Source organism: Garra rufa, chromosome 5 (genome assembly GCF_049309525.1).
Source record: "Garra rufa chromosome 5, GarRuf1.0, whole genome shotgun sequence".
NCBI classification, from domain to species: Eukaryota; Metazoa; Chordata; class Actinopteri; order Cypriniformes; family Cyprinidae; genus Garra; species Garra rufa.
In genome coordinates, this window is record NC_133365.1 from 47,632,842 (window position 1) to 47,651,302 (window position 18,461).

Here is an 18,461-nt window from a genome sequence, read left to right on the forward strand (position 1 = left end):
TATGGTCTGGGCAGGGGTATGTTATGGACAACGAACACAGATGCATTTTATTGATGGCATTTTAAATGTACAGAGATACCATGACGAGATCCTGAGTCCCATCGTTGTGCCATTCATCCACGACCATCCCCTCATGTTGCAGGTACACAGTTCCTGGAAGCTGAAAATATCTCAGTTCTTGCATGGCTAGCATACTCACCGGACATGTCACCTTTTGGGATGCTCTGGATCGGCATATACGACAGTGTGTTCCAGTTCCTGCCAATATCCAGCAACTTCGCACAGTCATTGAAGAGGAGTGGACCAACAATCAACAACCCCCCCCCCATACAGTAAAACTGCACATTCAGAGTGGCCTTTTATTGTGGCCAGCCTATAGCACGTGTGCAATAATCATGCTGTCTGATCAGCATCTTGATCCAACACTTGTAAGGTGGATTGATTATCTCAGCAAAGGAGAAGTGCTCACTAACACAGATTTAGACAGATTTGTGAACAATATTTAAGAGACATAGGCCTTTTGTGTACATACAAAAAATCTTTAAAGGAACACTCCACTTTTTTTGGAAATAGACTCATTCTCCAACTCCCCACGAATTAATAAGTTGAGTTTTACCATTTTGAAATCCATTCAGCTGTTTTCCTTTTCTGGCCATATCACTTTTAGCATAGCTTAGCATAAATCATTGAATCCTATTAGACCATTATAGCATCGCGTGCAAAAATGACCAATGAGTTTCGATATTTGTTCTATTTAAAACTTGACTCTTCTGTAGTTACATCGTGTACTAATACCAGAGGAAAATGTAAAATGTAAAGCTGCGTGATATTACTGCGCCTGTTTCGGCAGCTAACATCCTTGACTATTACGCCGGAATGGGAGTGTAGTTCCTAATCTTATCGGCCTAGAAAATCGCAGCTTTAATTTTCCACCGGTATTAGTACACGATTTAACTACAGAAGAGTCAAGTTTTAAATAGAACAAATATCGAAACTCATTGGTCATTTTTGAACGGGATGCTATTGGTCTAATAGGATTCAATGATCTATGCTAAGCTATGCTAAAAGTGATATCGCCAGAACAGGAGAACAGCTGAATGGATTTTAAAACGGTAAAACTCAACTTATTAACTCGGGGGGGGGGAGTTGGAGAATGAGCCTATTTCCAAAAAAAGTGGAGTGTTCCTTTAAGTTCAGCTCATGAAAAATTTGGGCAAAACCAAAAGTGTTGCGTTTATTATTTTGGTCAGTGTATAAATAAATAAACATAAAAAATGTTTGGTACAATGTAAGTTGGAAAATGTTTATCTGAAACACTTAATGCATAAACAGTGCTCATACACCGCCGGTGAGATAGTATTCTCAAGGGAAATAAGTTGAGGCTTGGATCTGGAAACAGCGTTAGTTAAAACGTGCATTACGTCATCACTTAACAAGCAGATTGCATCCATCATATTTCCATGATTTGAGCATTTCCGGTATCTAAAAACATACAAACGTAATGTCTGAACACCCTGCAAAAATAAATATAATTGCAAAATATTTCCTGATAACTTCAATTTTTGTCAGTACAAGACCTGCTCAATCTGAGGGTTATTACAAATACATTAGCAACAATGAATACGGAACATATTACAATGATTAAATAAATAATTTAATAGCCAAACTCAGATCATCTAAAAGAAGACCTCTCCCAAAGCACAAAATAACTTGGAAAAATACAGTATAAAAAGAATGAATAAGTCATTACACCTAAAATAAAAAACATCTGCAGTTTCCATTAAAGAAAAAAAAAACAATGTGTAAATTCACAATGTATTCATGATTAATTTGAGAAGGACAAAATTAGATTAACAGTTTGAACAAACAGGGAGTGTCTCCTTAAAAACTGAACAGCTGTCAACAGCCAAAATAGAAATACACAGTGCAGTTCTTGCTCCCCTTTTTATCATATTCAAGAGATGCTACAGAATAAGAGAGGCTTTTGTGTGTCCATTTGACTAGGCATGAGATATCTTCCTATCAACATGTCTATGAGACAATTTTCACTTTGATTGTTCTTATCAGTCTCAAACATATTTGGTATGAAAGCAAAAGATGCACACAGTGGAAAAAAAAGGCAAACAAACAAAACATTTCATGAAGTCACTTTCTGAACCCGCCATTTCCTAGTTATAGGCATCTACAATTTGTAGTCTGTACCATGTCAACCTGCTTAGAAAACGCACAGCACAAAAACAAAGAAATGAAATCACAAAAAATACAATTTTATGCTAAATAAATACAGCAGAGAGTTCAATTCTTTTGGTTAGATTACCTCTGGTCCAATGGGAGCAACAGATACAGTTCAAGAGCTCTAATCACAAATAGTTTGTGGAGAAAAGTGACTCCGTTTACAGTTATACTACAAATTAACGACAAACGCTTGTTCTCTTTGGAGTAAAAAAAGTCTTAAAAGGACAGTTTTACACATACACAAACACTAAATCACACGAACACCGCCACAGACGACCAGAAGAGTTATCGCACATCAAAACGGCAAGTGGATGCCATGTGTATGTTGGTATTTGGTGCATTTGACGACAGCATGCTTCACTTTTTTTGATCACTTTTCGCATGGGTTCACGTAAATGAACGGGGGAATTACTGAACATGCAGTTAGTATGTGAAGCTCAGCGTCTCTGTCTCCCTGAGTTGTTGCTTGGGCTGCAACGGCCAAATCGGACTCATATGCGTTGTCATATGTACAAACACACACTGGCGTGTATATCTCAAGCATAAACTCATTCTAATCTTCACTCTCACACACACATAGATAGAATTTGGTACAATGATGACTTAGCTATGAACTAATGTCAAATAAAAAGGCATCCGTAGTTTCCCTCGTTCACATTTCTGTGATCAACCTCAATAGAAAAATGACAAAATAAACATCTTCATCTATAGAAACATCTCTATTCGCAGTCTATAAAACGCCCCAGAGTGTTCTTCTGAAACTTGGGCCTTTCTCAGTCCAAATACACTTTCGCTTCTCTGTGTGATCGTCTTGCACAATTTGTGACAACATCTTCATTGGATGTTTCCGCAAACTATTGCTTCTAAAACTCCCACACTTTTATACTGTGAGCTGTAATGGTTGGCGCTAAAAGGGCTCTGATTAAAAGTTCTGGGAAAAGTGCTTTATGTCCAGCGGGAGTGTGGGATATGGGTAAATTATGTGTGAGAGTGTCAAATGGCACTGTCGTTGTGTGTGCTGTGGTTGGCCTGCCGCGCAGATTGGCTGTTCTGTTCGTTGAGGAGCGAGGTCGTCTCGTCGGGGGCGTCTGTGAGTGTGAGAATGGTTTCTGAAGACGGATGGGGAGCAGATAACGTGCTGTTATCAACATGGCCGTGTCCGCTGTCTGGAGACTGCGGCGAGCTGTCCAGTCGGGACGCCATCAGACCGTTTTGATACTGAGAGCGTGTGATCTAGAAAAAGAAAGATGGAAATGTTGGTCATGTGAGCTATTTGATTTTCAGACAATAGTTAACAGAAATGGTTAATATAGCATTATTTTCAGCTTTAGATTTGGTATATAGTACCACTCGAAGTGAAAGTTTTTTCTTTAGTACTGACCTGAATAAGATATTTCACTTAAATATAGTCACAGCCACAAACGTTTACATACAGTCCACAAGAGAAAATAATAGTAGAAAAATTGAACCCGTTCAAAAGTTTACATTCACTTGATTCTTAATACTGTGTTGTTACCTGAATGATTCACATGCTGTTCTTCACTAAAATCCTTCAGGGGTGAAAACTTTTCAACACAATGGAGATGTTGACATTTTTCTTATTTTGCCTAAATATCAATGTTTTTCATTGAGTCCTGCCCTGCAAAAAAATTATTCACCCCCCAGCTCTTAATGCGTCTGGAGCAACATTGAGCGTTTGAAACCTTCTATAATAGTTGAATATGAGTAGCTCAGTTGCCCTCGGCATGAAAAGATGGATCTCAAAATCATACAGTCATTGTTAGAAAGGGTTCAAATTAGTGGTGGGCCGTTATCGGCGTTAACGTACTGAATTGATGCTTGTAAAATAGGGGTGTAACGATTCATTCATTTTCTCGATGCATCGATTACAAATCCTGCCGATGCATATGCATCGATCTTGAAACATGGATTTTTGAATCGTGAATCGTTTGTTTCAGTCAATAATCGATTTAATATTTTAAAATCGAATGAATCGCGATTATATAACGAATATACGATGGATAATTTAAAAAAATAAAAATAAATCTTAAATTAGTTGCGTCTGCGACGTAAAGTGCGCCCTCACTGCAGTGGTGCAGTGGATTACGTCACTAATCTTCAATTCGCGCCTGTTTGTTGTCATCTGAATAAACGCAGCAGTGCACAATGGAGGGCAACGAAGAAGGAGAAATTTGCAAGGCACCAGCCAACATGAGATCAAAGGTTTGGGATTACTTCGGTTTTCACAAAGTAAATGGAAAGATTGACAAGTCCTTTGCAGTTTGCAGACATTGTAAATCTGAGTTAAAATACTTTGGAAATACAACGAATCTCCGCAGACGTCATGCCATTAATATAGACATACCTGCACCTAAAGCAGCTAGTATTTCAGGGTCAGACGTGAGAAGTGTACAAATACAGTGTCTTTGCTGTATTTACACACTTTCTTTGCTGTATGTACACACTTTGCTGTATTTCCTAAATGTTCAGGAAATGTGTGCAATGTTTACAATAAAAGCACTCATGGTGCATTGAATATGTAGAAGTAGTATTATTTTTCTGGGTTTACTTGCCTTAATGTATTTTGAGTCCTAAGAAGTTAAGCTATTGAACTGAAGTCCTGAATCAAGTTATTAAATCTATTGAATGGTCATGAATTTCCCAAAAAATGATTTTATTTGCTCAGATACAGATGTATACTAAAATTTACAGAATAGAATCGTTAATAATCGAATCGAATCAAATTTCATTGTTAATCGAATCGAATTGAATCGTTCTGATTTGCAAAAATCGTTTTTGAATCGAATCAAAAACCTCTGAATCGTGAATCGAATCGATTCGCTGTCTACCCAAAGATTCACAGCCCTATTGTAAAAGCAACGCAGTTTAACCGAAGACTATGCACGCAGATATCCATGCCCGTGCACGTCTGTGTATTTAACTGCCACACGCACGTCGCGCAGCCTTTTACGCAGAAGTACATGCAGTGTAGGAATAGTTGGTTACACATAGTTGTATAGTTAATTGTGTTGTAAATGCAATTGTCAAGCAGTTTGTGATGCATTTTGGAAACAGGAGATGAGCCCCTGGTCTAATGCGCCACCTGGCTTGAGAAACCAGTTCTCAAAGACTTACTTTTAGTCATTATTTGGGTAGCACACATATTCTGAATGCCTTCGGCAGAATTCAAATTAGTCATTTTAATCTAAATTAATCTAGATTAATTCCAAGATGACAGTGAGATTAATCTATTCTGTTCTGTTCTGTTGTTGGATGTAATACTGAACACAGCCGTCGTCATTTACTGAAAATGCAGAGGAAAACGTTACTTTCACTTTTTAAAGGAAAGCGCGATCCGGTCTACATAATGTCTCTGTGTTCGTGCGAATCATTCCTGATGCAGCTTCACCCACAGCAGAAGGGGGTATAAATTTTTTTTGTGCATCTTTGGTAATGGCCTTTCTTAATAATTGCTTATAAGCAAGTTTCACCGCTAAACGCGGCTAAATGCGGCTAAACAAGTAAACAAGTCTCGTAATCCTAGAGAGGAGCGGGGCGAGCAGAGCTCGTTGGCATTTAAAGGGGCCATGTCTTAAAACGAGTTTTTGCAGAGCTGATTTTGACAAGATAAAAGGCTGTTTTTTTACACTACTGTTGAGAATTTTTAATCAAAGTATATTACAGACTTTTCATTAAGACCCTAAAGAATCATATGAACTTGTGGAAAATGGGCATCCAATGACCCCTTTAAGAGGTGAGGAACTTAGGCAAAGAATGACAAATAATTGCCAAATGTTGACACACAAAGCTTGTCACATCATACCCAAAAAGACTTGAGGCTGTAAAGGCGCTTCAGCAAAGTACTGAGTTAAGGGTATGAATACTTACGCAAAGTACTTAATTTCAGTTGATTAATTTTTAATAAATGTATGAAGTTGTGACAATTCTGTTTTTACTTTGTCATTATGGTGTATGGAGTGTAGACTGATGTGAAAAAAAAAAGTAATTTAAAACAGTTTAACATAAGGCAGCAACATGAAAAAATGAAGGGGTATGAATACTTCCACAAGACACTGTGTGATTCACATAAGTAATAGAACCAATGACACTCCAGAAAATCCCTAATATGGTCAAAGGCATCCAGGTATTGGTGAATAAAAAGAGGATAGGAACGTCTTGAATGATCAAACATAGTCAACACATAGTCATGTTGACAATTACTAAAATTCACCTAACAGTTAAATTAAGTTGCAATAGTATGATGAAATCATGCCTTTAGCCCAATAAATGGTTGAAATATAAACATTTAAATCGTTAATTTTTATGAGATAGTTTCAGATGGCTTTTCTGAGGTAAATGTAGCATTTCATCACATATTGTTTATGCTTTTAAAACTCTTACGGAAACACTTACTTACAAGCTATCAAGTCACGTTAACAGTAATATTTCACCCTACAATGAAAATTTACAGAGTTTGTTTCTTTATCGGAAAACATCTGGAGAAACTTGCCATTATATCACTTGCTCACCAATGGATCCTCTGCACGCAGCTTTTTACTTGTCAAGACAATAACTGATTGACTCGAGTGTTTTGAGCAGAGTTAACTTGTGGCAAGTACAATTGAACGTGTATGATTTGGAAAAGTATACACATCTCAATATGTCTAACAGCTGAAGATGCATATCAGAGCAAAAACCAAGCCCTGAGGTAAAAAAAAAAAAAAAACTGCCTGTAGAGACAGGACTGTGTAAAGTCACACATCTGGGGAAGAGTTCAGAAAACATTCAGTTGCGTTGAAGATTCACAGAAGCATGTAGTCTCTGTTACCCTTAATGGAAGAAGTTTGAAACAACTAGCAATTTTCTAGAGCTGGTCTCCTGCCACAACTTAGCAATTGATAGAGCATTATATCACTTGCTCACCAATGGGTCCTCTGCAAGCAGCTTTTTACTTCTCAAGACAATAACTGATTGACTGGAGTGGTGTGAATTACTTATAGATTATTGTGATGTTTTTATCAGCTGTTTGGACTCTCATTTTGACAGCAACCCTATTCACCCCTATTGGTGAGCAAGTGATATAATGCTAAATTTCTTCAAATCCGTTCTGATGAAAAAACAGACCCATTTAGTCTTGGATGGCCTGAATTTTCAGAAAATTTTCATTTAAATATTTAGCCAATGCAGCGACAGCCCTCCAAAACCGTTTCGACCAAAGCCAAAAATAAAGTTTTGTCAGAAGTGCATCACTTAACAATATCTTCACCTTCACAAACTGTAGGTCCGCCAGAGCCCGGACATTGAAGTCTGGTGTGTACTGCGGCAAGGCAACACTGCTGAGCTGCGTGTTGCTGCCACTGATGGACTGAGGTTCAGGGCGATCCGTGCAGTTCAGAGACACTGATCGGTTGAGGCCACCGATGTGAGACGGTGAGCGGAATTCTGAAAAACATGCACGGAAAAATAGTGTGAGAGAAGGGAGAGTAAATGATGACACATTTATCTGCGGGATGACGAATACAGTGGGTTCAGGAGCCATTGTGCAAAACATATGCAAGTTTTCTTGTTTTCTTTAAGAAAGGAACACTTTCAGCAAGGATGAATTATATTTTAAAACATATTCAAATAGAAAAGAATTATCTTAAATTGTCAACAGTCTTTCACAATAGTACTGTTTTACAGCATTTTTGATCAAAAAATGCAGCCTTGTTGAGCATAAAAACCTTACAAATCTTGCAATCTCAAACTTTTGAATGGCACTTTATAATATAAAGTTAAAGTTTTCTTAAAAAAAATAATAATAAATAATTAAAAAATAAATAAATAAATAAATAAAATAATGCTGCAGCAGGAAAGTTCATCCAAAAATAAACAATGCGGTCCAGAAAGATTCATATGGTATTACTACAATCTATTTTTTTCTATTACCCTAGATTATGAACAGGGGCATTCCATGTCAACTTTTTGTCCCATCTCAAATTTTTGATTTTGCTAATATCTATTCTGAAAAACAAAAGATAGACATGTATAGTGATGAAAGCCAAAATATTAAATTTCATTGATAAATATTTTCTGAGTTATCTACTATTTTGTAGAGGAATCTACACTCCCTCCAGAAGTCTGAGATCCTCTAGTCGAGTCTAGTGAAAGACGCCTCATTGTACCACTGCAGAGAGGCATGAAATCACTTTCCAGAACATTCTCATTCACTGTTCCTGCCTGGTGGAATGATCTTCCCACCCCTATCCGGAATGCATACTCCTTAACAGCTTTCAAGAGACTGCTGAAAACCCATCTTTTTCGACAATATTTGACTCATTAACAAAAAAAATTGTTCTCCTCTCTTTCTTGATCTTCCCTTTCTAGCCTGTACTCATCTAACAAAGCCTGATATATGGTATTTTTGAGCACTTATGTCGATCTGCCTTCTTAGGATGAATCACTTGTTGTAGTCGCTTTGGATAAAAGCATCTGCTAAATGAATAAATGTAAATGTTGTAGAGGGAGGTCATAATGGCAATTTTCACCTTAGATTTAAGTTACCGGGGGGGTAAATATGACTTTAGAATGATGGCAGCATCATTATCCTATTTTTAAGCATAGATTAGTATTTCTATTAGTAAAACCTGTTGACTTTAGCAATGTTTTTTGCATTATGAGCTAATGATTTTCAATTAAAAATGGGGAAACAGCACTTTTAAGTTTTTCTCCAAAGTTTGCATGCCTGCAACTCAAGAAGTATTAAAGATGTCTTAATGCACTTTTAGATATTGGGTCTGAACAAACTTTCCTTTTGGTATCTTTATTTTAAATGCCCCATGAGATTTGGTTTCAGAGATATTGAAATGCAAATATGGCTCTAGGAGTAAATTGTTCAAATGTACACATTTTCAATTTGGTCAAAAACCAAATGTGGGTCATTTTGAAAAAAAAAAAAAAAAGATACTTTTTTTTATTTTAAAGAGGAATGTCTGAAGAACAAATAATGTTAAAACTAGAGATGTATCTCATTTCTTTTTGTCAAGATAACTGCATTGAACATACCAGTCTGATTGCCATAAATATTATTTTTCCAAAGTTTGCATGCCTATAACTCACAAAGTATTAAAGATATTGCAATATGATTTTAGATTCTAGTTGTTAATAAACATTAAAATCTTAATACCCTAGAACCGAGTCTCATAGGGCATTAAAAATAAATATGCCAAAAGTAAAGTTTATTAAGACCCAACATCTAAAAGGGCATTAAAATATCTTTAATATTTCTTAAGTTACAAGCCCGCAAACTTTGGAGAAAACTTGAAAAGGGCTGTTTCCCCATTTTTGAATGGTTACCATTGGCACATAATGCAACAAGGATTGCTAAAGTCAACATATTTTACTAAAAGAACTACCAATCTTCGTGTAAAAATAAAATAATGATGCTGCCATCTTTCTGAAGTCATTTTTACCCCCTTGTAACTTGACTCTGAAAGCCAAAATATTAAATGTCATGGATGGATATTCATGAATCTAAGGTGAAAATTACCATTTTGACCTCTCTCTACAAAATAGTGGATTAGTCTGTAAATATCCATCCATGACATTTAATATTTTGGCTTTCATCACTATACATGTCTATCTTTCTTTAGAAAAAAAATGACCAAAATCCAAAATTGGAGCCAGGAAAGTTTTTGAAATATGTTTGATTTGACACAGAAGGACCCAACAGGATTTCTACAGAATCCTACTGTTGATTTCTGTAGAACTGTTTAAAACTAATAATAAATAGTAAAAGGGTGACAAAGAGACATGGTAAATGAAGTCAGTCTAGACCGAAATATCAAACTGAATCTTGCCCTTTTAGCTTATGAATGTTAATAATCCAGAAAAAAATGTATTCTCACACAATGACGCAGGGTGTTCTCATCTGCTGACAGTTTTGCATTTGGAAAAGTGCTATTGGGATGCATTTTTTAAAACTTCCTACTGGCAAATAAAAAGTCAACAGTTCATAGTTTCACCACGTTCAAAAATTTGTTTCTGCTGCACACTTTTAAGTCAAAGACCACAGAGAGACTGGTTTGTCTCAAGATCGCATTCCTCTCTCTATCTTACTCTTTTTATTTTCCAGTCAAGGCAAACCAAAAGCTATCAAGAGCCTATAAAAGTCTAACATCTGCAATGCATTAACGATCACTAGATAAAACACACTTATCATGAAAAACACACTTGTCATCACTACAAGATTTAAAATGGTAGTTGAGAGGTTCAGAGAACAGAGTTATAGGTGTAGTTCACCCAAAAACAAACGCAGGGCCTGAAAATGATTAATATTGACCACTTTTATACCTTCACAGCCCCAGTTATCATTCTATTTAAATTTATATAAAAGAAAAGAAAAAGGGACCAGGATATTCCTCTGTGATTCATAGAAGAATGCCAAGTCATATGGTCATGGAACACAATGAGTAAATTATGATTGTGAAATAAGAAAGACGGCAGCAAAACACCCACTACTGTTTAATCGTTTGGGGTCAGTACGATTTTTGGAAAGATTTTTTTTTTTTTTTTTTCAGAAAGCATGAATTAAATTGATCAAACGTGACAGACAAAAGATTTCTATACATCAAAGAATCCTGAAAAAACACCAAAAAAATATAAAAGCACAGTTGTTTTCCACACTGGTAATAAGAAATGTTTCTTGAGCATTGAATCAACATCTTAGAATATTTTCTGAAAAATCATGTAACATGCTGAGTAATAGCTGATAAAAAGTCAGCTTTGCCACCACATGAATAAAAGTAAATTATGTGAAAAATTATTCTTAAAAAAAAAAAAACGCATGTTAGACTGCACCCCATAAACACAATCAAGCCTAGATAAAAACCCAGTCAACCACTTTATAATTAGGGGCAAAAGTCTGGAAATGCAAATATTTTTCCATTCTCTGCTTTGTTCTGTCCAAACTTTTCCAGACTTGGAATTAAACTGTTAAGAATTTATAATTAAAATTAAAATGTAATTTTTATGAGATATTTAGTTTTTTTTTTTTTTTTGTAGTTTTAAATGTTATTTTTACTACTTTAATGTTATTTTTACAACTTTACTTTTCAATCGTTTGGGGTCAGTAAGATTATTACGGCTTTAATATGAAATATTAAAGCATATCTGTTTTCCACATTGATAAAAAGAAATGGTTCTTGAGCATTGAATCAACATATTAGAATAATTTCTGAAGAATCATGTGTAACATGTAGGCCTGGTTTCACAGACAGGGCTTAGAGACTAAGCCAGGATTAGACCATTGTTCAATTATCACATTTAAGTAATTTAAAAAAAATGCTTTAGAAAAAAACATCACTGGTGTGCATCTAAAGACAAAACAAAGGCACTGATATATTTTAAGATCAGTCAGGGCAAGTTTCTTTCAGTTGAAACAGCTCAGATTTACATTTTAGTCTAGGACTAGGCTTAAGCCTTGTTTATGAAACTGGGGGGTAGAGTAACAGCTGCTAAAAATTCAACTTTGCCATTACATGAATACATTTTATTTTAAGATAAATCAAAATAGAAAACATTCATTTAAAATTACAACACTTCACAGCATTACTGTTTTCATGGCATATTTTACGGCAAATAATTAAAGCCTATATATATATATATATATATATATATATATGTTCAAAAACATTCAAATCTTACCAACCCCAAACTTTTGAACACCATTTATGTGTATAAAGTCAAGTTGTTGTGATGCACTGTAAGTGTGTTTAGAAGCTATACACACACACACACTACACTACACTACACTACACTACACTACACTACACTACACTACACTACACTACACAGTTTAAATGTAAGATGGCATAGATTCAGATGTGAAGAATCAGCAGACAGAAGGATAAGGACGTAAGGCAGAAGTGCTGGACATCACACAAATAAATACATGCTCCATTCAAACATCGCCACCTACTGGCACATTCTTAATACAGCAGCCCATTTAGAAGAATAACGTGCCAAAAAGCCAATAGCACCCTTACAGCAGTTTATATTTATTATGCATTACATTGTCCTCTGAAGCTATATGATAACTTTATGTGAGGATCCAAATTTAATCCATTATTCATTGAAAATGCACTATAGCTCCTACATACACTACCGCTCAAAAGTTTGGGATAAGTACGATTTTTAACGTTTTTAAAATATTCGTTTCTTATGGTCAACAAGTCTATGATCATTTGATCAAAAATACAGAAAAAAATTAATATTGTGAAATATTTTTACAATGTAAAACAATGTTTTTCTATATCAATATAGATTAAAATTGCATTTATATCTGTAATTAAAGTTTTCATTTTCAGAATCATTACTCTAGTCTTCAAAAATCATTCTAATATGCTGATTTATTATCAGTGCTGGAAACAGCTGGGCTGCTAAATATTTTTTTGGAACCTGTGATACTTTTTTCCCCCCAGGATTCTTTAATCAATAAAAGGTTAAAAAGAACAGCATTACATTTTACAGCAGAACAGCAGTACATTTTTTTATTATTTTTTTTAAAAGAAATTAATACTTTTATTTACCAAGGACATGAAATGAATAAAAAGTGATAGCACAGATTCACATTGTTAGGAAAGATTTCTATTTTGAATAAATGCTTTTTAAATCTTCTTTTTAACTCGTCATTCATCAAAGAATCCTAAAAAAGATTCACAGGTTCCAAAAAAATATTTGGCAGCACAACGCTGATAATTCTAATAATAATTCAGAACATTAGAATGATTTCTGAAGGATCATGTGACACTTAAGACTGGAGTAACAGCTGATGAAAACTCAGTTTTGCATCACAGAAATAAATTATGTTTTAAATTATATTATAATTAAAACCATTATTTAATATTGTAATAACATTCTGCAATATTACTGTTTTTTCTGTATTTTTGATCAAATAAATGCAGCCTTGATGAGCATAAGAGGCTTCTTTAAAAAAACATTACAAGTCTTACTGACCCCAAACTTTTGAGCCTATTTTAATGGTGCTTTTTGTGGCTTGACAAAGTCTACTTTTACATTTATATAAAAGAGCAGCTTTTCTTCAAAAAAAAAAAAAAAAAAAAAAACACGGGTTTGAAAGGACATGAGGATGAGTAAATCTTGGTACCAATTTTGGTAAAGCATTTCTTAAAGGGTGTTTAAATGTTAAGGCTCTAGAGGACAGCAGGTGCATAAAAGGAATTTTCTAACTCCATGTCTGCTAAAATAAATAAAAATGCATTATTGACACCTATATACTAAAATCTAATCTAGTTTAGTATAAGAGGTAAAGGAACAAACGGATGCCCCTTAAATACACTGAGGAAAAAAATATTTGCTTCCCTGCTGATTATGTATGTTTGCCCACTGACAAAGAAATGATCCGTATATAATTTTTATGAGTGCAATAAGTATTTGATCCCCTGTCAATCAGCAAGATTTCTGGCTCCCAGGTGTCTTTTATACAGGTCACAAACTGAGATTAGGAGCACTCCCTTTAAGAGAGTGCTCCTAATCTCAGTTTGTTACCTTTATAAAAGACACCTGTCCACAGAAGCAATTAATCAATCAGCTTACAAACTCTTCACCATGGCTAAGACCAAAGAGCTGTCCAAGGATGTCAAGGACAAGACTGTAGACCTACACAAGGCTGGAATGGGCTACAAGACCATCGCCAAGCAGCTTGGTGAGAAGGTCTAACAGCTGGTGCAATTATTCACAAATGAAAGAAACAAAAAATAACTGTCTCCACCTTGTGGAGTTTCAATAATCATGAAAACCATGAGGAATCAGCCCTGAACTACATGGGAGGATCTTGTCAATAGTCTCAAGGCAGCTGGGGCCATAGTCACCAAGAAAACAATTGGTAACACACTACGCCGTGAAGGACTGAAATCCTGCAGCGGCTGCAAGGTCTCCCTGCTCAAGAAAGCACATGTATAGGCTCGTCTGAAATTTGCCAATGAACACCTGAATGATTCAGAGGAGAACTGGGTGAAAGTGTTGTGGTCAGATGAGACCAAAATCAAGCTCTTTGGCATCAACTCAATTCGTTGTGTTTGGAGGAGGAGGAGGAATGCTGCCTATGACCCCAAGAACACATCCCCACCATCAAACATGGAGGTGGAAACATTATGCTTTGGGTGTGTTTTTCTGTTAAGGGGAAAGGACAACTGCACTGCATCAAATGGGAGGATGGAGGGGGCCATGTACCGTCAAATCTTGGGTGAGAACCTCCTTTCCTCATTGAAAACAAGAAGCACATTAAGGTCCTGGAGCGGCCTAGCCAGTCTCCAGACCTTAATCCCATAGAAAATCTGTGGAGGGAGCTGAAGATTTGAGTTGCTAACTGTCAGCTTCGAAACCTTAATGACTTGAGAGGATCTGCAAAAAGGAGTGGGACAAAATCCCTCCTGAGATGTGTGCAAACCTGGTGACAAACTACAAGAAACATCTGACCTCTGTGATTGCCAACAAGGGTTTTTGCCACCAAGTATTTCACTAATTAAAATGCAAATTAATTCATAACTGTTTTGAAATGCACTTTTCTGGATTTTTTGTTGTTATTCTGTCTCTCACTTTTCAAATAAACCTACCATTATAATTATAGCCTGTTCATTTCTTTGTCAGTGGGCAAACGTACAAAATCAGCAGGGGATAAAATCATTTTTTCCCTCACTGTAACACTCAAGGGTTATTTCTATGAAAACTATTGCTGTTAATCAGTCCAACCCTTCCCGGTAAGTGGTTAGAGAGCCCCGACATGCCGGCAGTTACCTGGGAAACGGGAGAAGAGAGAGCGTCTCTTAAAAGACAGGTGATGAGGATGAGACACACTCACTGAGAGCGAGAGAGAAAAACAGAGAATGTTGGGAAGGGTAAGACAGGGTTGAGGGAAGCGCAGGAAAAGGAAAAAACACAAGGTAGAAGACAGACACTACTGTTCAAAAGTTTAGAGTTTTTTTGTTGTTGTTTTTACTTTTATTTAGTAAGTATGCATTAAAAATAATCAAATGTGACACTTACAAAATATTGCTATTGTAAATACGTGATGTTCTTTTGAACATTCTATTCTATTGAAAAATTTGTATAAAGTGTATAATGATTTTAACAAAATATTAAGCAGCACAACTGTTTTCAGCACTGAAAATAAGAAGAAATGTTGGTTTGTTTGTTTGTTTGCTTTTTGCATTAAATCATATTAGAATGACATTGAAGACTGGTATAATGATGCTGAAAAATCAGCTTTGCATCACAGGAATAAATTAGACTTTAAAATATATTCAAATAAAAAACAGTTACATTAAATTATGATAATAAATCACTATATTACCGTTTTACTATATGTTTGATTACACAAATGCAGCCTTGAACAGCATAAGAAACAATATGAATATAAAAACTATAAATCTTACCAACCCCAATCTTTGAATGGTAGTGTACATACCTGTACAACGCTGTTCAAAAGTTTGGGATCAGTAAGATTCTGAATGTTTTTAAAGTCTCTTATGCTCATCAAAGTTCCATTTATTTTAATTGAAAATACGGGAGGAAAAAAGTAATGTTATGAAATATTACTGCAATTTAAAATTACAGTTTTCTGTCTTAATATACTTTAAAATATAATTTTTCTGTGATGCAAAGCTGAATTTTCATCAGTTATTGCTTAGGTCTTTAGTGTCACATGATGCTTCAGAAATCATTCTAATATGCTGATTTTATTATCAATGTTGGAAACAGTTGTGCTGCTTAATACTTTTTTTCAGGATTCTTCGATGAATTAAAAAAACTGCATTGATTTAAAATAGAAATCTTTTCTTACAATGTAAGTCTTTACTATCACTGTTTATCAATTTAACTCATCCTTGCTGAATAAAAGTATTACTTTCTTTAAAAGAAAGAAAGAACAAAATATACTGACCCCAAACTTTGAACAATATATTGTTACAAAAGATTTATTTTTTAAATAAATGCTGTTTTTTAACACTTTATCAAAGAATCCTGAAAAAATATCACAGGTTCCAAAAATAACGGTTTCAAACATTGATAATAAATCGGCATATTACAATGATTTCTGAAGGATCATGTGACACTGAAGTATTCAGCTTTGCATCACAGATATAAATTAAATTTTAAAGTATATTAAAATAAAGCCACTTTTAAAAAAAAAAATTTCTTCTGTATTTTCAATCAAAAACTTTTTTTTTTTTTTTTTTTTAAACATTAAAAAGCTTATTGATCCCAAACTTTTGAACAGCAGTGTGCATGAGCACAGACCGACAAACATAACATTTTTCATAAATAAAGGGATAATGGACCAAAAATGGAAATTTGTTTACTCACTCTGACGATTTTCCAAACCGGTATGACTTTCCTTCTTCCACGGATTGCAAAAGCAGGCGTTAGGCAAAACATTCAAGTCAGTTTGTGTGAGGATAAGTCAGAGATTTAATCATTAAAAACCCTGGAAATCTTCCTCTCCATCACAGCTCTCAAATCTCAGTCTCGCATATTTAAATATGCACATCAAAATGCATTGCATCAGGATTTACATTTATAATGCCAGTTACAACTGTTTGTGTTGCAAACAACATAGAAAACTTTAATATGTGAAAGTGAGAATGAGAAAAGAGAGCTAGAGCAGATCAATTTTCTGTTCCTCACACAAAGCTAACGTATAGCTTCAAAACACTTTTCTGGAGATCCCATTTACTTACATTCTCCCTACAATCTCCTTTTGTACACAACTGAAAGTCACACAGGTTTGGAAAGACATGAGAGTGAGCAAATTATGACAATTTTCATTTATGGGTAAACAAGTATCCTCTAGCAGACGGCCACTAGAGGGCGAAGAGCTACTGCTTTTCCAAAGCAGTAGATGGGTGGCCTGGAAAGGTCTAAGTAACCCACGTGAGATAATTATAATTATGAGTGATTAGTGCTTTAAAGTGATTCCCCATCTGTTGTTGAAGCCTTTAATAATGTGGTGTTTACCATAATGCACACACAGACTCACAAACAAGACCACCTACTGCTCATCCACATACACAAATCCGAAAGGATAGTGTAGGATATGACCTTTAAATAGACTATCCTGACGTCCAGTCACTTAATATACGAACACACCGCTGTGAAGGGGATGGCAACACAATATGTAGTATATATGTGACCACAAAACCAGTCATAAGGGTCAATTTTTTGAAACTAAGATCTTTACATCAACTGAAAGCTGAATAAATAAGCCTGAGACTGAGATACAACTATTTGAAAATCTGGAATCTGAAGGTGCAAAAAATAAAAATATTGAGAAAATTGCCTTTAAAGTTGTCTAAATGTAGTCCTTAGCAATGCATATCACTAATCAAAAATTAAGTTTTGATATATTTATGATAGGAAACACATGGTCTTAATATCCTAATGATTTTTGGCATTAAATTAAAAACAATTATTTTGAGCCATACAATGTATTTCGGCTATTGCTACAATTATACCCGTGCTGGTTTTGTGGTCCAGGGTCATATGTTTTTACATAAGTTTTCCCATAAGGATGAAATGAGTGCATGTATTTGTCATTTGTGATGCATGTTATATTTTGCGTGTGTTTGTCTCACCTATTGTTGGAGCGCTGAGAGCCATGACTCCATAGAAAGAGAAAGGTCCGGTCTCAAACATCATATTCTCATTTCCAGCCTCCACCTCCACACGGCCCTGTGTACAAAGAAACAAGATGAAGTGGGTTTTAACAAATAACCACAGCCAAAAAAAGAAAGAAGCCTCTTATGCTCAAAATATTATTTGAACATTTTTTTTTAATTAAAATGAATAAAAATTCCTGTGAAGGAAAAAGACAGTTAATTTTATCTCTTATGCTCATCAAGTCTGCATTTGTATGATCAAAAATAAACTAAAATGGTAAAAGGTGATTTATTATTAAAATTTTCAAATAACTTTTCTATTTGAATATATTTTAAAATGTAATTTATTCCTGTGATGCAAAGCTGAATTTTCCGCATTATTGCTCCAGTCTTCAGTGTCACATGATCCTTCAGATATCATTCTAATATGCTGATTTTGTGCTAAAATCAGTGCACTTTTTATACTTAGATTTTACTGTAAAACAGAATCCACAACAGGAGAACCAGATGACAACATCTATTGCATCTATCAACATCTAATTCTCAATTTGTTTTTCTTCTCTAATGACGTTT

General features: G+C 35.0%; 1 protein-coding gene across 2 annotated transcripts in view; it reads right to left on the reverse strand.

Annotated features, from left to right (window-relative positions):
- Positions 1-1,219: 1,219 nt before the first annotated feature.
- The window catches only part of LOC141335248 (metal transporter CNNM4), a 53,329-nt gene continuing 36,087 nt past the window's right edge, over positions 1,220-18,461 (reverse strand). The window contains exons 5-8 of one of the 2 annotated variants that reach the window (XM_073840651.1): positions 17,865-17,961; positions 15,031-15,093; positions 7,502-7,677; positions 1,220-3,468 (exon numbers count right to left, since the gene is read on the reverse strand). In XM_073840651.1, coding sequence (XP_073696752.1) covers positions 3,229-3,468; positions 7,502-7,677; positions 15,031-15,093; positions 17,865-17,961 — 576 coding nt within the window. In that variant the 3' untranslated portion in view covers positions 1,220-3,228. The remainder of the gene's footprint in view (positions 3,469-7,501; positions 7,678-15,030; positions 15,094-17,864; positions 17,962-18,461) is intronic. The other variant, XM_073840652.1, reaches the window with a different exon arrangement.